Below are 18,674 nucleotides of genomic sequence, written 5' to 3' on the forward strand. Positions count from 1 at the left end.
GCTGCCAGTCAGAACAGGCAATACTGGCCCAGTCAGACCTGGTATAAGTACCTTTCCTATGTTCTCAGTAAGGCTTCATAGAACCTGGGATAGGTCTGACCTTACAAGAAGCTTCTTACGTTTCTAATAAGGCCTGGGAAAAGGTGGAGTACAGGAGGGGCTGAGGTTCCGTTATTTTAGGAAAGGCTTTGTGGATGGATTTAATTTCACGTTGCTCTGTACCTGCGTGGCTTCTCCTGTCAGCTCCCCATTTCTGAAGTTATTCGTCTTCCTATATCATTTCCCATTTTGACTTCAGGCTCTGGTTCAGCCTGACACCAGAGTGCTAAGACTCTCCCAGGAGACAGAAATTCAATTTCTCAGCCAGTCTCTGGAAACCTAAGGTGTCAGGGTGGGTTGGCAGCTCACAGCTCCTACAGACGAGGACAGGAGACTCCTATTTATCCATCTCAATTGTCTAGTTTCCCCCTGGTGCTTTATCTAAAGAGCGTCAGAGCCGTTCTGAGCCAAACCGTGTAACAATTTATTGCCGGGAGCCAGCCTGGCCTTCTAGAAACCCCCTTTCCAGTGATTGCAGCTGTTCGACGGCTGTTATTCCATGTCGGGAGGGAGGGGAATTGTTTGCCAATTGGGGGCACTTAATGTGCAGACGAAATGCTACTTTCACCATTTAGAAGGGAATGAGAAGAGGGGCAGCTGCCGGAGGGGGGAAAATAAAGCAACTCACCACATTGCTTGCACCGAAACTGGCTTGAAGATATGCATCTTTCCTGCTGTGCTGACACTAAATCCACTAGCAAAGACAGGCAGAAAGAAGAAGAATGCTTACGTGCTCGAGCGAAGCTTCACAAGTTATTACTCATTCTTAAATCATAGCAGTCGGTAATACAATGCTACATAAAACACACAGAACTGTACCTGTGTTTTGGCAGGTACCAACAATGCACATCCTAACAGCAGCACACACCTATTACACATGCACACACTTATATAAGAGTGTGCACATATGTAGGTATGTAGATTACTTAGCAGGCATCATTATTGTCTCCCAAGAAGGCAGGAGGTTAAAGAGAAAACACAACAGTATGTATACACCTACATAGTGGAAGTTGATCACATTTCATAGAATCATAGAATTCTATCTCAGCAACCCTCCCCGAACAACCATGTAGGGTATCATAGAATCATAGAACAGCAGAGCTGGAAGGGGCCTACAAGTCCATCTAGTCCAACCCCCTGCTCAATGCAGGAATCCACCCTAAAGCATCCCTGACAGGTGGTTGTCCAGCTGCCTCTTGAAGGCCTCTAGTGTGGGAGAGCCCACAACCTCCCTAGGTAACTCATTCCACCGTCGCACTGCTCTAACAGTCAGGAAGTTTTTCCTGATGTCCAGCCGGAATCTGGACATCAGGAAAAACTTCCTGACTGTTAGAGCATATTTCCCGATATAGACTTGTGAGAGTCTTACGATTATCAGAGGAGGCCTGGCTGGCTGTACTGGGACCCCTCAGATTGTCATTTTGGGGCAAATAGGAAGCAGATCTCCTCCGTGGTGGCTCCCACGATGTGCTGCCCTCCCCGCCTGGTATCTGGCAGGCGCCAACTGTGGCAAGCTTTAAGTGCCAATTAAAGACCCCCCTCTTTAACGAGCCCTTCCTTGATTGACAGTGCTGCCCAAACAGTCTGTTAATTATCACAGTGTGAGTACTTTGTTTCATTTTAATTCTCTTCGTAAACCACTTGGAAATTATGTTTAAAGTGTGGCAAATCGTATATCTGTCTAAATAAATGTGTTGCCTCTTCCCGACAGAGATGCCCCTAACTCACATTGTTTTTCCTCTGGCTGGCTGGCAAAATAATTGTGTCTCTTACCCGTCGCCATCTAGATGTATCTTCGTGTCGCTCCACAGACGCAGAACCATCCCTATGGTGCAGCTTTTGCTGTCAAGAAAGGAAAACGGATATTATTTCCAGTGACTACGGGCGTCAAACACGTGCGGAACTCAAGAGATCAACTGACAGAGGTTTCATTCGGTCCTTCGTTTTCTTTTCATCCCGCCTTCCTTCTTCCAAGGAGCTCAAGGCGGCATATCGGGTCATCCCCGCTCCCAATGTGCCTCCATTTTATCCCCGTCGCTACACTGTGGAGCAGGTTAGCAGAGGAAGAGCGAAAGGCCAAAGGCCACCCAGAGGACTTGCTGGTTGGAGAGGAACTCAAGCCCAACATTCCAACCACTCAAAACCATTCAACGTTTTTAAAATGTCTTTCAATTTTACGCCCTGAGCTGGCATTCCACAATGGGGCATTATAGCTCAGAGGCCCAGAGTTCCACTGCATGTCATTGCTGAAACAAATCCACAATTTGCCACTTAGCAATACATATCAACACCTTTTATATCCTTTGGCGACTCAAAACGGAATTGACGCTCAACGTCTGCACACAGAAGAACACCATACACAGCTGTGTGGCAGCGGCTGCAACCCTTTGGGATGGGGGCTTTGATCCCTCCAGAAAATGACAGGCTGATGACCTGATTTCAAAATATCCCCACATCTTCAGCACTTGCCTCTCCTTGCTGGAGAAGTCCACTCCCAGAAGAATGTTCTCCTCTGTATCTTGGCGCCCGCTGCTATAGACAACCACCATGTACCGCACTCGGTCTGTCCACGCACTTTCCAAACGCACAGCCTGAAAATCAGCAAGACAGTTCTCAGTCACGACCCACATTCTGTTCTGTTGGTATTATAGGGCAGGAGTGCCGAACGTCAGGCACCCAAAGGCTGATTCCGGCCTGCCTGGGGGCTAAATCCTGCCCTCTGGGGTTCCTTAGGTGGTCACTCCCTTTTCCTTGTCCACCTACCCCAGTGGGTTGAACCTTTTGCCCTGAGTGAGAGGCCATATGGTGTCTGTAAAAGAAATTTAAAGCCCAAGCTGCTGGTGTGTGTGTGAGAGAGAGAGAGGGGGGGGCATCACTATCTTGAATGGTGCCCCAGAGAAGGTAGGTAGCTAGGGTAGAGCCTCCAGCCATGATTCAACTGTGTCAACACCCATTGACTTTAATGGGAGGAATGGCATTCAACTCTATAAGAAGAGTTCTGTGGAGAGGTCGTAGCCCAAATACTGCAGCAGGGAACAGGTCCACTTACCAATTTGATTCTGTCCTCACAGCGAAGGAGGTTGATCATCACCTGAAGGTGCTGCGGCAAATCACCTGCAGATCCACATGGGGGAAACCATCACTATATATAAATGTTTATTTATTTATTTATTTATTACATTTCTATACCGCCCAATAGCCGGAGCTCTCTGGGCGGTTCACAAAAATTAAAAACATTCAAAGTATAAAACAACAGTATAAAACCATAATATAAAATACGATATAAAAGCTCAACCAGATAAAAACAGCAGCAATGCAAAATTACAGATTTAAAACACCAAGTTAAAATTTATTTATAGACTGTTAAAATGCTGGGAGAATAAAAAGGTCTTCACCTGGCGTCTAAGAGCATATAATGTCGGTGCCAAGCGAACCTCCTTAGGGAGCTCATTCCACAGCCGGGGTGCCACAGCAGAGAAGGCCCTCCTCCTGGTAGCCACCTGCCTCACTTCCTTTGGCAGGGGCTCACAGAGAAGAACCCCTGAGGATGACCTTAGGGTCCGGGCAGGTACATACGGGAGGAGGCGTTCCTTCAGATAGCCTGGCCCCAAGCCATTGAGGGCTTTAAATGTTAATACCAGCACTCTGAATCGGGCCCGGACCTGGACTGGCAGCCAACGAAGCTGGAAAAGGACTGGCGTATCACCAGTACATAGCGTCTTGCCCAATTCTTTAAGCGGTGCGATATTCCAGAGCAAACCAGGTCGCTCAGGAAAAGCCTGCACAGAACTATATGGGGTTTGGTCCCTACCCAGCAAACCCTCCTAGCCTCAAAGGGGCTGGATGATGGTGGAACACATGAAGCAGCCTAGTACCAGGTAAAATCGCTGGTCCATCTCACTTACGGTTGACTACTCTGACAGGTAAGCGGCTCTCCAAGGTCTCTGGCAGAGCTGAAAACCTTTCAATGGCAGGGACTGACCACCTGAATACAAAGCAGGTGTTCTACCACTGAGTTATGGCTCCAACGGGCTAGTTTGGCCCTCAAACCAAAATCTGACTGGCCTGGTCTCATTGGTTAGGTTTTAAAAGCTATCCCTGATCTGTCCCAAATTTAACAAGCAAGCTGGGCTGCCCAGAGTGGTCTCTCAACCCATACCAGACCCTAAGGAGAATCACAGGCACCATACTCCTGCACCCAGGAGTAACGTTTGTGTCATGTCGGCTCCTTCTGCGCTGACAGTCAGGCGAGAGCTTATAGTGGACGTGAGGAGGGCAAATGCTAGCCATAAAAAAGAGTCCCAGTTTAACGATTTGAGGAAGCAAGCTCAGCAAAATAAAAATGCTCTCTGTGGGATGGTGGCTGGGTCTGAGAAACTGCTGACAGCCGGAGAAATCCGAAGCTCAGCTGCCAACCACACAGAACCAGGCGGTGCCCCATCCTACAGGCTGTTTTCCACCCAAAGTGACCCAATACTCCTTCCATGGCTCCCAGGGAAGAAGAATGTGATAATCAGCTTCACTGAAGTCCACAAACAGTCATTGCCTTAAATATTTCCCCAACATTTACTTTACCCGGGCTCGTACCTCAGCCATGTCGGCGTGACCAAGAAATGCATTTCACCGTGACTCTCTTTACCTGCATGCTTGTGAGGGTGAGGAAGGCTCCGTGGACCTTGAGGGCTGTTTCCTTGCTGGAGGAATAATGCAGCACCTTTCACCATAAAAAAGCTTTCGCTCAAGCTGAAACACAAACGGACAAAGGCAATCAGGCCAATGGGGGTGGCAGCTTCTCTCTCTCTGTGTGTGTGTCTCTGTATGTACATATCTATATATATGTGGGTGGAAATGACAGTGTCGGGTGATCTCTCCGCCCAACCTCCCCTGGGAAACAATCGCCCCTTCGCACCCGTTTAGCCAAGGCTGTCAGAACTCCACAGAGGTCCATTTACATAATTCTTAATAAAGACCCATTCAAACTGCATTAGATTTGTAGCACGACATGTTCATTTGTGCCTGGTTGGGGGAGTGTGTGTGTGTGTGTGTGTGTGTGTGTGTGTGAGAGAGAGAGAGAGAGAGAGAGAGAGAGAGAGAGATTGTTTCACAAATATACCTAGGTCACCCTTCCCCAACCTGGTGCACCCCAGATGTGTTGGGACTGTAACCCCCATAATTCCCAATGCCCCTGCTGACTGGTGATTGTGGGAGCTGCAGTCTCAACACATCTGGAAGGCACCAGGTTGGAGAAGGCTGACCTAGACGGATTCATTTCCCCCAGCTTGTTTCTGTAATATTCAAAATAAACAGCGGGCAGATTTTTGCATGCACTGTTCTTTCATCCCAAAGGCTACAAAGCAAAGTTCATGGTAAACTGATAGTCAAGTAAACATTGCAAGTAATTTTATTTGTTTTCCCCCAGAGACATTCTGGATCCCCCCTTCCAAGGAAAAGTGTGTGTGTGTGTGTGTGTGTGTGTGTGTCCTACTTGCAATGTTTCTGGAAATCTTAGGACATGATTACCGTGACCAAAGGATTGTGGCTCGTGTTCCTCAAAACACTGGGGGCCTTGTTACACACAAGAGCCAGCAGTGAAGTTCCAAGCTTTAAGCAAATGAGTAAATGCTGTCATAATGCGCCAATGATGCTTCGTTGCTAACAGATGGCTTTAAAGGCATCGGGGCTCCACTTTGAGGCATTCTATCTAATTTTCCAACTGGGTTACATATTTGGCTGCATTATGAGTTTTTAACAGAAGATGTGACCCTTTAAATGAAATTACTCAACAACACTTAGTTACAGTACTCCACGATTTACCGACGGTGGTCTGTGGGAACTTTAAATGCATCTGCGTTTCTCAGAGTTCAAGCTGCCCTTTAAACAACTTTACCTCTAGACAATACTTTGGGATTTAGAAAGGGAGCCAGCTCTGCCTCCCTGCCACCTTCCAATTACACTTTTTAAAGAACGTTGGAATGGTGTTGGGAGGAGGAAGAGAACACAAATAAAGCTTGGATAATCAACAAGAACATCTTCCGCACAAGGTCTGTGAATGAGACTGGGACTTGGGGGAGAATAGGCATGTTCCATGGTGCACTGCCTATTAAGTTTCCTAAGACTCACTGAGCCCAAATTGCACATGCGTGCGAGATTCTGTGTTTTTTCTGAATCACAGTCTTATCCTGAGGCAGCACACTGGTTTGCTGAGCACAGAACAGTCTGATCTGATTGGTAGCAATATGTTATTTAGTCAAGGGGGTTATCCAGCTCTGAGATCTTTCACGTCGCAGACACCAAGAACAGAACCTGGGACCTCTGACATCCAAGGCACTATTCAAAGCTTTATCATTTAAAAACTGCATTTCCTATTGACTGGGAACTTCTCCTGTGAAACCTCCCTTGAAACAACTGAGACTTAGGTTACAGCATGGCTTGCCCATCCCATTCTTGACAACACATTTTATGCTGTGGAAGTTTTCTGCAGACCCAACACTTGCAGTACAATGAAAAGCACTGTTGTCAAACAAACAGCGAGTGGGTGGGTTGGTGTGTATGTTAGAAATGGGGGCATGAATCTATTTCATTCCAGGAGAGGGGGGTTATCCCAATTTCCACTATAATTCAAATACTGTTCAACGACCATCCTTTGAGATCAACCTCAGAAGACTAACAACAATCTTATGAGACAAACCGCTATGATTTTACAGAAAGGAAATTGAGGCAAAGTGCATGATTTGCATATGGCTATCCGAAAGCCAACACTGCTAGGAAAATATGTCCCACTGTGAAGGTTTACTGGAAGTGAAGGAAAGGATCCACCCACATTAAAACATACAAAATGGAGACTGGATATGGGGTGTCACAGTCCGTCCGTCCCCACCTTAGAGAATTAAGAGTGCTGTTCCCACTTGACACATGCCCTTCTTTGGCCCATTCAATAAACACATATTTGTAAGTTTAACTGGATGATTAAATCAGTCAAAAGGCAGTTTGCTAAACCTTTTGAACTAGTTAATAGCCCTGCAAATAATGTGCCAAACAGAAGCTCATTAACAGCCCCATGCTTAAAAAAAAAAAGGCATAATGGAGAATCACTGGACAATACACAATGAGATATGATGATGCACGATCATAACACTGGCTTTAATTTTTTAAAAGTCTGAAGTCAGAGAAGCAAAGTCATAAAGAGTTCTCTCGTTCCCATTAGCCACAAAACCCGACCGGCAAGCTTTTCCAACGTTTCCTGCCATTCGAAGAACGGCAATACACAATTCCTGTTTACGATAAAGAAGAGAAAAAAATTGCCAACAGCCCACAAACTAGAACACGGCATGACCAACCATCAGTGAGATCATCCCACAGCCAGGCCTAATGAAAGCGAAGTCCACAAATGACTGTTTAATTCTGTAGCCACAGATTCACTGGACAAAGGCGGTCAAGAGGTTTCAAAGAACTAGACGACACAAACCGTAAAAAGCAACAACACACAATTGAAATGTGTTTCCTAAACTTCAGCATCAGCGGCAACCTCACAAGCAATCAATGTGAATCCCTCCGTGGTTTATTCACTGCCAGAGTCCTCCACATCGTTTTTCTTAAAGCTGGTTCCAAAAATGGTGATGTTCAGGCCCTATTGCCGGTCTGCTCTTTGTCCAGTGATTTCGGATGAGCTGAACATGCCAAAGATCAGGTAATACGTCTGTGCCAAACATTTGCCCTAACATCACACTCCACTCCAGTCCACAATAATTGCCTGCAAGATGTTTTTCCTTGGCTATCGCCCCAAGGTAACAAGAGAAATCCCAACCATTTACAACAGATTTGTTTCCCAAGCCATTTCGCTAAAATCCAAGTTTCTGTAAACAGCTCACAAAAAGAATCCCTTCAATATTTTTCATTTTAGTTGCCATAAATGCAGGTAAAGATTCATACACGCAGAGACACACAGATTTCACTTAAGCAAACGTCTCACCACTACCGAAGGCAGGCAAAGGCTAAGTAGCACCATAAAAGCTCTAAGCAAACAAAGTTTTTTAAGGGGTGGTTCGTGTTGCATACATACTACTTTGCACGGGATTTCTTTGAACAGCAGAAGCATCGTGCAGGCCCGAAAGGAAGGCAGAAGCCAGCGAAATCAGAAAGGTTCATAACCAACTGTTCCAAGTCACATCCTTTTGCTTCTCAATGTTTTTGGCAAGACCAGAGGAGAGGAGAAAAAGCCGACCGATTATTCTGTGAAGGGGAGAGAAATCTCCACGCCTGATGATGCTACGGAACACTGCCCTCCCCTTGCAATATCCTGGCTTGAAAAGCACTTGCCCTAACATATCCCGATGAAAGAGGGCCTTTCAAAAGAAGGGGGGGAAACCAGCTGAAGCTCATCAAATCATTCCCCTCCTACGGGCCTTTCTTCTTCGCAGGCTCTGTAAAACAGCAGCACTGCCTTTGCATTATCAGAAGAGAAGTACAGTCTAACAGCTGGGCGCCAAGGAGAACTCCAAATTCATTTGGGCCTCGCTAGATTAAAAAGTGTCACACTGACAGATAAGTGACAGAAACCCCCCCCTTCCCCTCCCCATCTAACACTGCACTACATACCGAGAGAGTGAAACACTCCCAAGGAAGTCTGTATTATGTTAGATTTCGCTTCTCAAACTTCCTCGCTGGGCAGGATTTCAGGTGCAGACAGATGTGTACAGGGCTGTTCTCAAGCTAATTGTTGCTATTCCTTCGCAGGGTCAGCTTGTGTTGGTATAAGAGGAGGTGAGGTTTGGAGTAATAAGGAAGTCATCATCGTTAAGCAAGAAGCACAGCTACGGGCGTTCTTCATTTCAACTGCACACGCATAAGGAGAAACGTCATGGCAGCCAGAGATTTTTGGTCATTTCAACTCATTGGCATTATCCAATTAAGAATCATAGAATAGCAGAGTTGGAAGGGGCCTACAAGGCCATCGAGTCCAACCCCCTGCTCAATGCAGGAATCCACCCTAAAGCATCCCTGACAGATGGTTGCCCAGCTGCCTCTTGAAGGCCTCTAGTGTGGGACAGCCCACCACCTCCCTAGGTCACTGATTCCATTGTCGTACTGCTCTAACAGTCAGGAAGTTTTTCCTGATGTCCAGCTGGATTCTGCCTTCCTGTAACTTGAGCCCGTTATTCTGTGTCCTGCACTCTGGGAGGATCGAGAAGAGATCCTGGCCCTCCTCTGAGTGACAACCTTTTAAGTATTTGAAGAGTGCTATCCTGTCTCCCCTCAATCCTCTCTTCTCCAGGCTAAACATGCCCAGTTCTTTCAGTCTCTCTTCATAGGGCTTTGTTTCCAGACCCCTGATCATCCTGGTTGCCCTCCTCTGAACACGCTCCAGAGAAAGCAAGAGTAGCTCTGCTGAACCACCACCTGGGGCATACAATGAAAAGTTAAACACCTGTGCGGTAGCAGCACACACTGGAAGCCTAAAAGATAGGTGCATAAAAGATAGGTGTTTTCAGTGGGGACCTGGAAAAAGCACAGAAAAGGGCAACTAAAATGAGAAAGGGGGTTGGGCATCTTTCCTATAGGGAAAACCTCTGGGGCTTCTTTGAGTCTGAGGGGGGAAACAACTAAGGCTGGATCTACACTACTGCTTTAAAGCGCTTTATAGCAGTTATAAAGCGCTTTAACTGCTTTAAAGCGCTATAAAACTGTTATAAAGCGCTTTAAAGCAATAGTGTAGATCTGGCCTAAGAGGAAAGACATGATAGAAGTTTATTAAATAAATGGCTTTGACTGTTGTGCGTTTAGTCGTGCTTTTAATTTATTTGTTTTTATTATCGGTTTAACTAAGCTTTTGTTTTCATCTATGGTTAGTGATTTTTGGTGGAAAGGCGGGCTATAAATCAAATAAATAACAAATAAAAGTGGGTAAATATTAAAACATTTTCCCGTCTCATATAAAATGTGAGAGCCCGGGATCATCCTGTGAAATTTAATGGCAGGCAATTCAGGACAGACGGAAGGAAGCTCTCCTCTGCAAACCTATCCACTGTTACAAGTCATAGTGGTGGCCACTGGCTGAGACGGCTTTCAAAACGGCATTCGAGGAAGTCAAAATGGAGGAGAGAGGCGTCTACCAACGGCCATTAGCCAAAATGGGCATGGAACCTCAAGAAGCAAAGGCAGTAGGTCCCTTGAGTATCTGTTGCTGGAAAGGGGGCACTGCCTTCATGCGTTGCTTGTGGTCTTCCCATGAGCCCCTGTCTGGCCTCTGGGAGAAGTAAGGATGCTGGACTGGGACCACTTGGGTGCTTATCCAGCAAGGCTCTTCTAATTATTATTTATTACATTTATATACTGCTCCATATCCAAAGCTCTCTGGGTGGTTTACAAAGACAATATGGCTAGGCCACATTCCCTTGGGAGAAACTTGTGGGGAGCTGCACAGTGGCCAAAGCAAAAGTGGGTCTCTCTCTCTTCCACACACATATACACACCATTCCTTCCCTCTTCCTCTCCACTCCGCTACTAGGGGAGAAACAAATTGCTCTTGGTCTGAAATGATCACCTGCAGGCTTCTGACGGAGGCCAGAGCAGGTTGCCCGCCTCTGCTATGGACTTTGGCCTGATCCTCAGCTTCTGTTACAGTAGTTCCACTGAAAAGGGGGTGTTCTAGAAGTACGCCAGCCTCAGAAACAAAGCCACGTGAGATGCCGTGGCATGAACACTGGTCCAAACCTAACACAACCATTGTGATAGGCTACAGTACAGATCCCACTGTGAGACTGTGCACAGGTGCATTGTCAATTCAACCCATGACTCGCAGAGACTGTGCAGGTTGGGGAAAGGCGCTAAAGAACCCGGCACCTCAAGTGCCTTGGAATCATCAGAAATCTTTACTAGCTCTTTCTCACACCCTATCCATTTCGGGCACACAGGGGGACATGCAAAATCCACTCCCACCCTTCAGTTTATTTGGAGAGAAGTCACCAACCCAGGACAGAACGCAGTAGTTCCCTTCACAGCTGAAGGCAGGAAGCCACATATCTAAATGGAACCGCGGGAGGAAATTAACACATCAGAATGGAATCGCCAAAGCTCAGATTTGGCTGCAGCACCTTTAAGCTGTCCGAAGGAACTGCTGTGGGATCTCTTGACTTATGAACTGTTGGCTGTTGATTCTGTGTTGTGTTCAGAGAGACTGAGTCCATCCAGCAAGATATGGGGCAGTCATCATCAGTGTGTCCGTCCCACAGATTTCCAACACTTCTCTTGCTAAGAAAGGAATGTGTTTGAGCTCCTGTGACCTGATTTCTTTGGTGCCAGTTCCAAAGCCAGAACTGGTCCTCATCTTCCAGGCATCCAAAAGGTCTGCTGCGGCTCACGGACAGGCTGCTATGATCAGTTCCCTGAGAGAGACTGTCAAGCTTCACACTCCTGCTACAGCTGAAGTCTGTATCTCAACCTTGGCTCCCCCGGGAAGAGTTTCAAAGGAGAAAGCACAATTAACTGTGATCTTGGCAGCTATAAGATCGAGCCTGCCCAAGATGCTTGATCCACAATGTCTGTGAGTTTCCACTTCAACTATGGAGAAGATGACTGCCGGACTAAGGCTCATAACTCTGGTGCCCTGCACTTGCCTGTTTCAATCAATAGACCACCATCTACCATTTTGTTTGGACTACAGGTAATTTCAATGACCTCCAAAAGCAATGCACAATCTACTCTGGGTGAAAGAAGAAATTAAATACCCATTACTTGGACATCATTCACTCCAAAAAACATCTGGCATAGATGGCTTTAAGACTGGATTAGATTAATCAGTGAAGAGGCTACACATGACTGTTAGTCATGTGAACTGAATGAAACCTCCATGCTCAGGGGGGATCTTCTCACTTGACAGGAAAGGACTGTTGCTCTTATGCTCTGCACATGAAACCTCGCAGAGGCATCTGGCTGAACACTGATAGAAATAAAACGAAGAACCAGGGTAGACCTTTGAGCCGATCTCACACAGAGCTGCATTATTTCATAAGCCCTGAGTTTTGTTGATTTTTGTACTCTGAAGACTCTCCCAGATGAAGAACTCAACTCAAAAGCCTAAAACTATAACTTAATGTTATTTACACCCCAAAAGGGTATGCTCTAAGCATTGTAATCTATGTATCTAGAATGCTTTCTAGGCTGCTTTTAAGGGTGGAACGTGCCATGTCAAAAGCAGACTGGTCCAAAGAGAATTCCCAACGTATCCTCTTTGAAAGGAACAAAAAATCCAGAAGTACAATTCCTAGGAGGAAGAGTTTTCATTCTAATTTGACCAGTGGCAGCTTGTGGTTGAATTTCTATGGGAAGGTCCGATGGTGCAGGTGTCTCTTCAGGGATGCTTGAAACAAAGAGCTCTTACAAGTAGGCAATGGAGCAGGTCTATATTCTAGCCAGGACACTGCCCTTTTTGGAGGCAGCATCCAATTGGGGGGGGGGGGCAAGTAATCCCAAAGCCCTCCGATGCCTTTCAGTTGAAAGGGCAGGCAGAGAGCCAGAGTGGCTGGCAAACTCTGCTCCAAATGTCTGCAGCACTCCGCCAACAAAAGTGTCTTCTGAGTGGGCATTGTTTGGCTGAGAAGACGTAGGCCGCATTTGCTGCCCAAGAATTCCAAACAGCATTTTCGGAGACTGCGGGCCATTCACGGTGCCAGATGCAAAAGCTCTTTCAGGACAAGGAGCGAGGAGAGAGAGGGAGAGAGAGAGAGAGAGAGAGAGGAAATCAATCAGAGAGCCCACAAAGGCAGATTTCCCAGCAGGAACAAACTGCAAATGATGTGTGCCAACACTGCCTTGGTGACCTTGGGATTTGCTTCATCACGATTACATTCTGCACGTTTTTTGTCGGGAAACTCGGCCACAAGATGTACAAGAGAGGATTCCGTACCGGGAAGAAGGGTGAGGCTATGCTATGTTACAGACCTACCTTTGGGGGAACTGGGTTTAATCTCTTGTCTCCCATCATGCAGTATGCTAGGTGCAGACACAAAGGAGTTATTTTCCAGGATGGCCATTTGAATGCAAGCAAGCACACAAGACTTAAGCGGCGTGGGCACAATCCACAGGAATGTCTTCTGGGTGAAAACAATGGAGCCAGCACAGGAGAATGAGCACTCCGAGCGGACTGCACACCGTAACATTAATGTGCATGTTAAAGATTGTATTGAGCATTGATGTGGTTCTTTAGGTCATTGAAAGCACTTTGCATACACCAGCAGACCATTCGAAATCTGAGCTTTGATCAGGAAGATCCTAAACGGTCTGGAACCAGGACATCTAAAGACCTGCCTCCTCTCACATTAACCCGTCCATTAGCCAAGATCTTCATCAGGTCCTCTTCCTTCAAAGGCAATTAATATCAGACACAGACAAGAACTATTAAAGATTTTAATCACTTCTAACGGCACCAGAGCTAGTCTCTCAATCCGCGCCTTTAATGTTTGTAAGCCACACTAAGAATCTGAATGGTGGACAGATGAGACGCAAATCTTAAAAATAAATGAAATGTACTGATAGGAAGGGGCACCACAGCTGAGAAAATAGCCGCTTCCCTAATGCCAAGGAAGTTCGCAACGAATTCAGCGTAGCTTCGTTCCTAAGACACTCTTAACTCAAAGACCAGGGATATTAGGTAAACATGTGGATTACAGGACAGGTTCTTATACAGCCAAGAACTAGATGTTTAGCAACATAAGAAGCTAACTTGGTACAAGGCGACTTCGGACGTTCACGCATCTAACACACAAAAAAGAATTCCTTGGGGAGTATTTCAGCCACTCCCCCCTTGATGTCCGCCTTGGGTTATTCAGAGGCTACTGTGTCCCTCTCCGGCCTTGCAAATGACACTCATCTGAGTTAACTATCCTTTTGTTTACATGATCCTTTTACAATGAGACGAAAAGACAGGGTAGTCAAGAATCCTCCGCCTGTTCTCCTGCTCATTTCAACCGCAGTCACCCCTAAAGACGTAAACAGCCAAAGTGACTTCAGTGGGGGTCCAGATCAGCAGACCGTGTCTGCAAGCCTGGCAGTTTTACACCTCTGTTCTTACCACCAAAGTTTTTTTTAAAATGCCACTAGCAAGTTAAGGCGGGCTGCGTATACTTTCGACGGCTAGGAAAATCAACCAGCTCAGCACAAGAAAAAGCAAATAGCTTGCTGGAGACGTCCTGCCTGTTATTGGCAGGGCGAAGGCAGGCAGGGCCCCCCAATCACAGCATCATTAAACTATGCAACCCCTCCTTGGAACTAATGTCCTAGTGGCAGTTAACATTTCTGACATTCCTGCCGGAAAAAATGGCACCAGCTGCCTCCAAGCTCTGCATCTCGAATGCCCCTGTTGTCCACAAAATCAGATGGAAGAAATTCACGTAAAAATAATAATTAAGACTCTTTTCCCAGACATTTGCTGTTGTTTTCTCCTAATGTGTTTCTGCACTAGTCATCGGCACACACACACCACACCAGAATCCGGTATATATCTGAAACAGAAGGCGTGGCTTGTTCAGCACCCCTGCTGCAAACCAGCGCCTACTCTTCAGAAAACCCCTGGCTTAAAGCAGAGCAAGTTCCGTAGAGAATAGCTGGCCCTTGGCAGCCAGCTAGCCTCTCTCTCTCGAGTTCCAGTTATGAAAATGCAATGGGAAAATATTCTGATGCTGTGGGGAGGGAGGGCGGTCTAAGAAATTAACATAGCTGGCCTATAGATCGGGATGGGCAGCACTCGTGCTGCATGCGGCCCCCACCCCCTGGGCATTTCTGCAGCTTTCCTGCCCCTGAATTTGCCACAGAGGCGAAAAGAGGGCAATTTTGCAAGGAGCACGGGGAGCGCATGTCCTTGTTCCGTCGCAAAATCACCTGGTTTTTCCCAACAACGGCAAATTAAGCGGCAATTTGGGCTGCGGCAATTTCAGTGGAGTGTAGCTTCTGTTGGGACAACGTGCCCCAGCCCCGCTATAACTGTTTTCTGCAGATGCAGGTGAAAGAACATAAAAAGAGTCCTGCTAGATCAGACCAAAGGTGTTCAGCATCCTGCAGTAAGCCTATATGCACCAGTTGCTGAGGAACAGGGGTGGGAGGGTGCTGTTGCACCGTGTCCTGCTTGTGGGGTCCCTGGCTGACGGCTGGTTGGCCACTGTGTGAACAGAGCAGAGTCCTGGACGAGATGCACCCTGGGTCTGATCCAGCCTCAGGCCTCTTCTTATGCTTTCAAGCAGCCAGCCAGGTGCCTTTCATGAAGGCCATAAACAAGGCACAAGGCAACAGTCGTCGTCGTCCCCCCGCTCCCTTGCAACAATGGGCATTCAGAGGTACACTGCCTCTGAACGTGGATGTTCAATTTAGCCATGACAGCTGATCACTGCCAATAAACCCACTCACCCACCCCGGTCCTCCTCCATGTATTCCCCTTTGAAAGCCATTTGAGACAGTGGCCATGACCACTCTTGTGGCAGCAAAATCCATACATTCATTATGCATGGTGTGAAGATGGACTTTCTTCCATCTCTGCAGAGGAGACCACTACACCATTATTATTATTATTATTATTATTATTATTATTATTATTTATTTATTTATTTATTTATTTATATAGCACTATCAATGTACATGGTGCTGTACAGAGTAAAACAGTAAATAGCAAGACCCTGCCGCATAGGCTTACATTCTAATAAAATCATAATAAAACAATAAGGAGAGGAAGAGAATGCAAACAGGCACAGGGTAGGGTAAACAGGCACAGGGTAGGGTAAAACTAACAGTATAAAGTCAGAACAAAATCAAGTTTTAAAAGCTTTAGGAAAAAGAAAAGTTTTTAGCTGAGCTTTAAAAGCTGCGGTTGAACTTGTAGTTCTCAAATGTTCTGGAAGAGCGTTCCAGGCGGAAGAGGTGGCGGAAGAAAATGGACGAAGCCGAGCAAGGGAAGTAGAGGCCCTTGGGCAGGCGAGAAGCATGGCATCAGAGGAGCGAAAAGCATGAGCGGGGCAATAGTGTGAGATGAGAGAGGAGAGATAGGAAGGAGCTAGACCGTGAAAAGCTTTGAAGGTCAACAGGAGAAGTTTATATTGGATTCTGAAGTGAACTGGAAGCCAATGAAGAGATTTCAGAAGTGGAGTAACATGGTCAGAGCGGCGAGCCAGGAAGATGATCTTAGCAGCAGAGTGGTGAGCAGAAACCAACGGACTGATGTGAGAAGAAGTTTTCTGGAAGACAGATCAAGTTTTCTGGAAGACAGATGTGTCTCCCTTGAGGTACATCTCCGTAACGCCAGATAAGCAGAGTTCTTGGTACAACAGTCACTCCTAAAAAGACCCGGTCAGGGAGGAGCTTGCAAAATAATAATAAATCGGAAGCAAAAAACAGTTCTCATGACTTTCACTAACTGGGTTTCACTTCTCATGACTTGCTAAACCTTTACACTATTTGATGTCACTCATGCTTCTTCGCGGGACCCGGGCCTGCTACGGCGGTACAGATGATTGCTACAGCTGAGAAAAAGAAGAGGACCGGAGAAAAGCAAGATCCAGTACATCAGCAACACCGTTGGCCTAGCGGGTTATCAAGAATACCACTGGCATTAAACAAACATCTGCTAGTAGTCCAAGCAAACATCTCCCTCCGTTTCAAACCCTGAATCTAGGAAACGCAATACATTATGGAAAATCTGGGTTGTGCGGTGTGGAGTTTATAATTTAGGTCATGATTATAGGTCAGTCAGAATCACAGGGCTTCTGAGTCAAGGGCAAATGAGCAGACACTTAAACAGCTTACTGCAGGGAGCTGCTGGACTTCTCACAGGCTTACGCCGAAAAACAATGGCCACGCTGCAGAGTTCGCCACCCCACGGGCTACAAGTGCTTATTGTCTTGCAGCTGAAGTCAGCAAGAGAACTGGAGGCAGAAGCTGCTGACTTTATCAGAAGGCTTAAAAACAGGATGCTGAATCACATCCTGGCAAGGCTGCGACATCCTGGCTTCAGCGTACTCTGAGCAACAAGCAGGCAAGTATTCGGTGGGCTTGAGAGCATTTGCATCCGTCTGCCATATAGGTGCGGCCTGGAAAATTGACACCACACATTAGGCCTTGATGTTCTGTGGACTGCCTTAGCATGGAAACGCGTGGAAAGCAGTGAACAGAATGGTAAGGGAGAAATCTCCTGCTCCTTGGGGACGGACTGGCAAGGAGGTCTGGGTCACGCCACCCCACCCAGTCTTCTGGAGGGCTTGAGTTCAGGCTACAGCATAATCTAATCTTCCATCTTGTTTGCAATGTAATATGCAATTATTTGCACAGTTGCTTGTCTAGCGTTTTTAACTGTGTATTATTTCTCCTAGCAAGACTGTGGCACAAGTATGTGAGTTCACAGTGGGGTTGTTTTGAACTGTGGGTCTGGGAATCCCTGGAGAGGTAAACTCAAGAGAATAATTCCCATGACAAGGAGGAGAAATCCGGACACACACACACAGGAGCTGTTCACACAACATGCTAAACCCACACTCAGTGCTTGAATGTGGGTTGTTTTGAACCAAGGGTTGTTTGTTGCTGTGGGTTAGCGTGTTGTCTGAATGCAGTACATTTAGGTTATTGTGTTGTCTGAATGCAGCCAGGGTGGCTTGTTAACCATGCAGTGTGGCTTAAGCCGCCTGAACAGCCCAACAACAAACCATGGGTTCTTAAGGTGGCTTGTTCAAGAAAACAAGCCACACTGCATAGTTAAACCACCCTGGCTGCATGCAGACAATACGCTAATGCACAGTTCAACAAATAAGCCACAGTTCAAAACAACCCACATTCAACCACTGAGGGTAGTTAGCCTGTTGTGCGAACAGCCCCCGTGATTCAATCTAGGGTAAAAGTCTAAACATTTCAACCGGGGCGGCTGCAAAAGGAGCTTTCTGATGAGCTCAGATTTAAAAGGGACACATATAGGCAATGGAAGAACAGGCAAATTTGCTGAAAACAACGAACTAGATGGTTGGAACAGCTAATGCCTTAGAAACAGGATGAAGAGCTGGGCTAAAATGAACAAAATGAATTTCAACAGAGATGAACGTAAAGCTCTGCATTTAGGTAGGAAAAAGACAGGATGGGAAACATAGAATCATAGAATAGCAGAGTTGGAAGGGGCCTACAAGGCCATCGAGTCCAACCCCCTGCTCAATGCAGGAATCCACCCTAAAGCATCCCTGACAGATGGTTGTCCAGCTGCCTCTTGAATGCCTCTAGTGTGGGAGAGCCCACAACCTCCCTAGGTAACTGATTCCACCGTCACACTGCTCTAACAGTCAGGAAGTTTTTCCTGATGTCCAGCCGGAATCTGGCTTCCTTTAACTTGAGCCCGTTATTCCGTGTCCTGCACTCTGGGAGGATCGAAACACCTGACTTGAGAGCAGTACATGGGGAAAGGACCTTGGCGTTTTGGTAAAGCACATGAGAGACGTAAGTCAGCAGTGCAATGCTGTGGCTGAAAAGGAGAATGCAATTCTAGGCTACATCAACAGCAGTATAACATCCAGAACACAATAGATATTGGCACCACTCTATTCTACTTCGATCAGACCTCA

The 18,674-nt window shown here is 46.5% G+C and overlaps 1 protein-coding gene across 1 annotated transcript in view; it reads right to left on the reverse strand.

The window, feature by feature from the left end:
• The window catches only part of SSH1 (slingshot protein phosphatase 1), a 45,637-nt gene that overhangs the window by 19,236 nt on the left and 7,727 nt on the right, over window positions 1-18,674 (reverse strand). Inside the window, exons 3-7 of the mRNA XM_063143948.1 lie at window positions 4,739-4,842; window positions 3,149-3,213; window positions 2,569-2,690; window positions 1,873-1,941; window positions 728-793 (exon numbers count right to left, since the gene is read on the reverse strand). Coding sequence (XP_063000018.1) covers window positions 728-793; window positions 1,873-1,941; window positions 2,569-2,690; window positions 3,149-3,213; window positions 4,739-4,842 — 426 coding nt within the window. The remainder of the gene's footprint in view (window positions 1-727; window positions 794-1,872; window positions 1,942-2,568; window positions 2,691-3,148; window positions 3,214-4,738; window positions 4,843-18,674) is intronic.

Source organism: Elgaria multicarinata, chromosome 18, assembly GCF_023053635.1.
Source record: "Elgaria multicarinata webbii isolate HBS135686 ecotype San Diego chromosome 18, rElgMul1.1.pri, whole genome shotgun sequence".
Lineage (NCBI taxonomy): Eukaryota > Metazoa > Chordata > Lepidosauria > Squamata > Anguidae > Elgaria > Elgaria multicarinata.